Here is a 5,695-nt window from a genome sequence, read left to right as displayed (position 1 = left end):
CAACTATCATCCATACTATCCCAAAGGCTTTACTTGGTACTTTATTGAAACAAAAGCTATAAAACATGATTAATAAAGAATATTAATCATGTTAATACACAAAACAATAGGTAAATGTTGGGTTGTCCCCCAACAAGTACTTTTCTTTAATGCCTTTTTAGCTAGCGATGATGATTTCAATGATGCTCGCATAAATGATAAGAACTGAAACATAATGGGAGCTTCATGAAACACATGGCAAGCACATTTAAGTCCAACCCACTTCCAATGCATAGGTATTTTGTGAGAAAACAATTTATGGGAGCAAGAATCAACTAGCATAGGAAGGCAAAACAAGCAAAACTTCAAGATTTTTAACACATAGAGAGGAAACTTGATCTTATTGCAATATGTAGAAGCATATGTTCGTCTTTCATAATAATTTTTAGTAGCATCATGAATGAATTCAACAATATTAATATCAAATAAATTATTCTTTTCATGATCCATAAGCATAGAAATTTTATTACTCTCCATATAAGCAAATTTATTCTCATGAATAGTGATGGGAGCAAACTCAACAAAACAGCTATCATGAGATACTTGATTTACATAATCAATTTGAGCATTAAAATGATGATGTCATGTTTCATCGCTATCATTATTCTTTATATCATTAGTGTCATCACAATAATCATCATAGATAACAATTTTTTTGTCATAATCAATTGAAATCTCCTCTGAAATAGTGGAATCATCACTAAATAAAGTCATGACCTCTCCAAATCCACTTTCATATTTATAGAAATATGAATTCAACACCATCCAAAATAGTGGGATCATTAGTACCTAGAGTTGACACTCTTCCAAACCAACTTTCATGATTATAATCATCATAAATAGGAGGCATGCGGTGGCTAAAAATATCATCTTCATCAAACATAGCATCCCAAAGCTTATGGCTTTACATATCATTACCATCATGGATATTCAAAGAGTTCATACCGACAACATTGCAATCATGCTCATCATTCATAGATTTTTTTCCAAACATTTTATAGAATTCTTCTTCTATCAATTGAGTCAATTGTCCTTTCCATCATTTTCACGCAAGACTTTATAAAGATGAATAATATGGCAACCTTAATTCCATTTCTATTTTTATTTTTACAAACCAAACTAGTGATAAAACAGGAAACTAAAAGATTCAATTGCAAGATCTAAATATATACCTTCAAGCATTCACCTCCTCGGCAACGGCGCCAGAAAAGAGCTTGATGTCTACTGCACAACTTGTTCTTGTAGACTTGTGTTGGGCCTCCAAGCATAGAGTTTCGTAGGACAGTGGCAATTTTCCCTCAAGTGGATGACCTAAGATTTATCAATCCATGGGAGGCATAGGATGAAGATGGTCTCTCACAGACAACCCTGCAACCAAGTAACAAAGAGTCTCTTGTGTCCCCAACACACCAAATACAATGGTAAATTGTATAGGTGCACTAGTCCGGCGAAGAGATGGTGATACAACTTTAGTAATGATAGTAGTAGATATTGACTTTTGTAATAGGAACAATAAAAAATGGCAAGGTAGCAATTGATAAAACGGAGCACAAATGGTATTGTAGTGCTTGAAGATGAGGCCTATGGTCCGTACTTTTGCTAGTGCAATCTCTCAACAATGCTAATATAATTGGATCATATAACCATCCGTCAACGTGGGATGAAGAATCACTCCAAAGTTCTTATCTAGCGGTGAACATAAGAAGAAATTGTTTGTAGGGTACCTAACCAACTCAAAGCTAGTATTTCCAATCAATCTATCCTAGAGTTTGTACTAAAATAACACCTAGCTAATCTTTCTGATCAATCTATCCAAGAGTTCGTACTAAAATAACACCATATGATACACATCAACCAACTCTAATGTCACCTAGATACTCCAATGTCACCGCGAGTATGCGTGAGTTGATTATGTGATATGCATCTAACAATTTCAGATTCATAATACTCAATCCAACACAAAGAACCTCATAGAGTGGCCAAAGATTTATACCGGAGAAACAAAGACGAGAACATGCATCAACCCATATGCATAGTTTACCCCAATGTCACCTCAGGAATCCGTGAGTTGAGTGCCAAAACACATATCAAGTGAATTAATATGATACCCCATTGTCACCACGGATATTCATATCAAGACATACATTAAGTTCTCTCAAATCCACGAAAGTATTCAATTTGATAAAACAAAATTTCAAAGGGAATACTCAATTCGCAACAAGATAGAGATGGGAAAACACCATATGATCCAACTATATTAACAAAGCCCGTGATACATCAAGATCGTGAAATCTCAAGAACACGAGAGAGAGATAGTAAACACATAGCTACTGGTACAAACCCTCATCCTCGAGGGTGGACTACTCCCTCCTCATCATGGTGGCTAAAGGGATGATGAAGATGGCCTTCGGTGATGATTTCCCCCTCTGGCGGAGTGACAGAACAGGGTCTAGATTTGTTTTTGTGGCTACAGAGGCTTCTGATCTATCGACTCCCCTATGGTTTTTGGAATATTTGGGAATTAATAGGGTGAAGAGGTGGTGTGGGAGGCCACCGAGGTGGGCACAACTCTCCAGGGCACACCTAGGGTCCCCCAGGTGGGTTATGCCCCCCTCGGGGCACCCCTCTGGTACTTCTTTGGCCCAAGTTGTGTCTTCTGGTCCATAAAAATTCTCCAAAAAGTTTCGTTGTGTTTGGACTCCATTTGGTATTGATTTTGTGCGATGTAAAAAACAAGCAAAAGACATCAACTGGCACTAGGCACTATGTCAATAGGTTAGTCCCAAAAAATGATATAAAGTTGTTATAAAATGATTATAAAACATCCAAGAATGATAACATAACAGCATGAATACTTCATAAATTATAGATATGTTGGAGACGTATCAAGCACCCCGTGTACTTGGTCAACGCGTTTCTGAGAGACGCATGCGCACGCTACCCGACGCAACAGAAGCTCCTTCTAGCACTCTTGGTCTCCTCTAGGAAGTAGCACCACTATTTCCAAGGACATCCTATTAAGGTCGTCTCTGTGTACCCCCTGGAGAAGATGCTGCACAGGCCTAACGCCGCGGGCCGAGTCGCCCAGTGGAGCATCGAGCTGCAAGCATTCCAGCTGGAATTTTGCACCACCAGGGTCATCAAGGGGGTGGCCCTCGCCGATTTCGTGGCGGAGTTGGCAGACACGAACTAGGGGGAGCGCCATGGAGACAAGTCCCTCTTGCCTGGGGATGAGGCGCCGATTGGCTGGACCATGCACTTCCATGGCGCCTTCTCCAGGCAGGGCCCAGTGGTTGGGGTCGTGATTGTATCCCCAGCCGATGATAGCCTTTGTTACACCATCCAACTATGCTTTCAACACGGCAAAAGGTCTCCAACAACATCATGCAGTACGAGGGCCTGATCACGGGTCTCAAGGCCGCCTCTTCCTTGGAGGTCAAGCCCCTCACCATCAATGGTGATTCTCAGCTCTTTGTCAACTTCTCCAACAAGAAATACAAGACCAAGGATGAGCTCATGGCGGTATACCTAGAGGAGGTATGTAAGCTCGAGAAGTGTTTTACGGGTTTAGAGTTGCAACATATCCCGCGCTGCGTCAACAAGGAGGCCGACTACATCGCCAAGCGGGCGTCCCGTCATGCGCCCCTAGGCCCTGGTGCCTTCGAAGAGAGGCTCTTCGTACCGTCGGCCACCCCACCCCCCCCCGCCGGCGGCGTAATGCTGCTACGTGAGGAGCTTCTGCCCGCACCACTTGTCGGCATGTCGGACTGCGACATGACCTCCGGAGCCCATCTGCTGCTGAAACTGGAGTCTCAGGCAGATAGTTGGGTCACGGAGTTCGAGGTCTACTTGCTACATGGTACCTTGCCAGAAGAAGATGTCGAGGCAGAGCGTGTGGCTAGGCAGGCCACAACCTATTGCCTACAATACGGTGAACTGTACCGTAGGCGCCCCAACGAATGTCTCGCTACGGTGCATTTTAGAAGAGCAAGGATGTGAGTTGTTAGCTGACATGCATGGGGAAGATTGTGGGCACCACTCTTCATCGCATAATCTCGTGGGGAAGCTGTTCCACAATGGCTTCTTCTGGCCCACGACGCTCCGCGATGCCATCGAGTTGGTCTGGTCCTCCGAAGCTCGTCAGTTCCACGCCAAGTAGATCTATCAGCCCGTGCAAGGACTTCAGACAATCCCACTCTCATGGCCCTTTGCGGTATGGGGGCGGGACATACTGGGCCCTTTCCCTCATGCGGCGGGTGGTTACCACTACTTCTACGTCGCGATTGACAAGTTCACAAATTGGGTGAAGGTGGAGCTTGTACGCACCATCCGGGCAGGCTCAGCTGTCAAGTTCATTAGAGGTCTCGTGAGCTGGTTCGGTGTCCCCAACCCTATAATGGATCCCAGTTCACAAGCGGCCTCTTCTGGTCATATTGTGCTAATCTTGGAACAAAGATATGCTATGCTTAGGTGGCACACCCGCGGAGCAATGGATAGGCCAAGCGCGCCAACACGGAGGTTCTCAAGGGCATCAAGACTAGGAGTGTCAAGAAGAAGCTCGAGGCATGTGGCAAGGGTTGGCTCGACGAGCTCCGATCCGTGTTGTGGTACATCCGCGCCACCTCGATGAAGCCCACTAGTGAGACCCCTTTCTTCCTCGTCTATGCAGCCGAGGCGGTCCTCCCGTCCGAGCTCAAGAACGGCTCCCCGCGAGTACTGGCATTCGACGAGGTGCACCAAGATGACTCACGGGGCGCTGACCAGGTGCTCCTTGAGGTGGTTCGCCGTCATGCCGCGGCGAGGCACCAAGATGACCTCCATGCTGCGAGGTACCAGCAGGCCTTGCGGCGCTATGATAGTCGCAACATCTGCCCCCGCACTCTCGAGGTCGGGGACCTTGTCTTAAGGCGGGTCCTCTCCAGGGAGGGCCTCTACATGCTCTCGCCCATGTGGGAATCCCCTTTTAGGGTTGTCCACGCCTCGAGGCTAGGCGTCGTGGGCCTAGAGACGAAGGATGGGGTTCCCGTGCAGAATTCCTAGAACATCCAGCACCTCCGCAAGTTCTACCTGTGACACTCGCACGAAAGAATGAGTGGGGATGTACGCGCCCCGGAGCCTCACGGGAGCTCCCACCCATGCCCAAGTGGAAGCTCCATGCTCCTAACTAGCTCCCACCCATGCCCAAGTGCAGGCCCCATGCTCTGCACTGAAGGGAAGATTAATGAAGGTGCCAGACGTGGTAGCCTTTTTTCCTTTTTGTAAACAAATTTGCAGTTTCTCTGAATAAAGATTGAGAGTTTTTGATTCTTCACTAAGAAAAGGAACAGGGTTTTCTTTGAGGCATTTCATTGGATTTCATTTTTTGGCCACCACACGCACCTAGCGCCTTCCTCGTGAGCCTCGCGTGAGCGGGGAATGGGCTTTGTGCTTCCACTCAGGCCAGTCCTAGCGGCATTAAGGGCCCATGCAATATGGGCCTCCCGGCCGCAGGTCTGCCCCCGCGCACACCACCCCACCTAGGCCTTGGTGTCTAAGTCCTCGCGCGAAACTCATGAGCAAGCCAGTAGGCATGCATTTCTGCAAAGCTTCTCGCCTCAGGAGCGCTCACCTCCTGGCCTTGCCCGAGCATCGTAGCCCGGCATACCAGTGACGATCG

General features: G+C 46.3%; 1 protein-coding gene across 1 annotated transcript; it reads left to right on the top strand.

The window, feature by feature from the left end:
* The first annotated feature begins 3,387 nt into the window (after positions 1 to 3,387).
* LOC147975469 (uncharacterized) lies at positions 3,388 to 5,079 on the top strand. The gene is made up of 3 exons (XM_087520438.1): positions 3,388 to 3,898; positions 3,987 to 4,159; positions 4,537 to 5,079. Exons 1-3 carry the CDS (start codon positions 3,388 to 3,390, stop codon positions 5,077 to 5,079), a joined length of 1,227 nt encoding a protein of 408 aa, XP_087376564.1.
* The last annotated feature ends 616 nt before the right edge of the window (positions 5,080 to 5,695 follow it).

This window comes from Triticum urartu, chromosome 4A (genome assembly GCF_056163025.1).
Source record: "Triticum urartu cultivar PI428250 chromosome 4A, HENAU_Tu73, whole genome shotgun sequence".
In the NCBI taxonomy this organism is placed as follows: Eukaryota; Viridiplantae; Streptophyta; class Magnoliopsida; order Poales; family Poaceae; genus Triticum; species Triticum urartu.
Note: the sequence above shows the minus strand (reverse complement) of the source record. Positions and strands in the feature narration are given on the sequence as shown.

Excerpts from the sequence above, each read along its gene's own strand:
- LOC147975469 (XM_087520438.1), top strand. The coding sequence starts at position 3,388 with ATGCTTTCAACACGGCAAAAGGTCTCCAACAACATCATGCAGTACGAG. Across the intron at positions 3,899-3,986 it reads CGAGGTCTACTTGCTACATG|GCGCCCCAACGAATGTCTCG; the intron begins GTACCTTGCCAG and ends ACTGTACCGTAG. Across the intron at positions 4,160-4,536 it reads TCCGCGATGCCATCGAGTTG|GCCAAGCGCGCCAACACGGA; the intron begins GTCTGGTCCTCC and ends AGCAATGGATAG.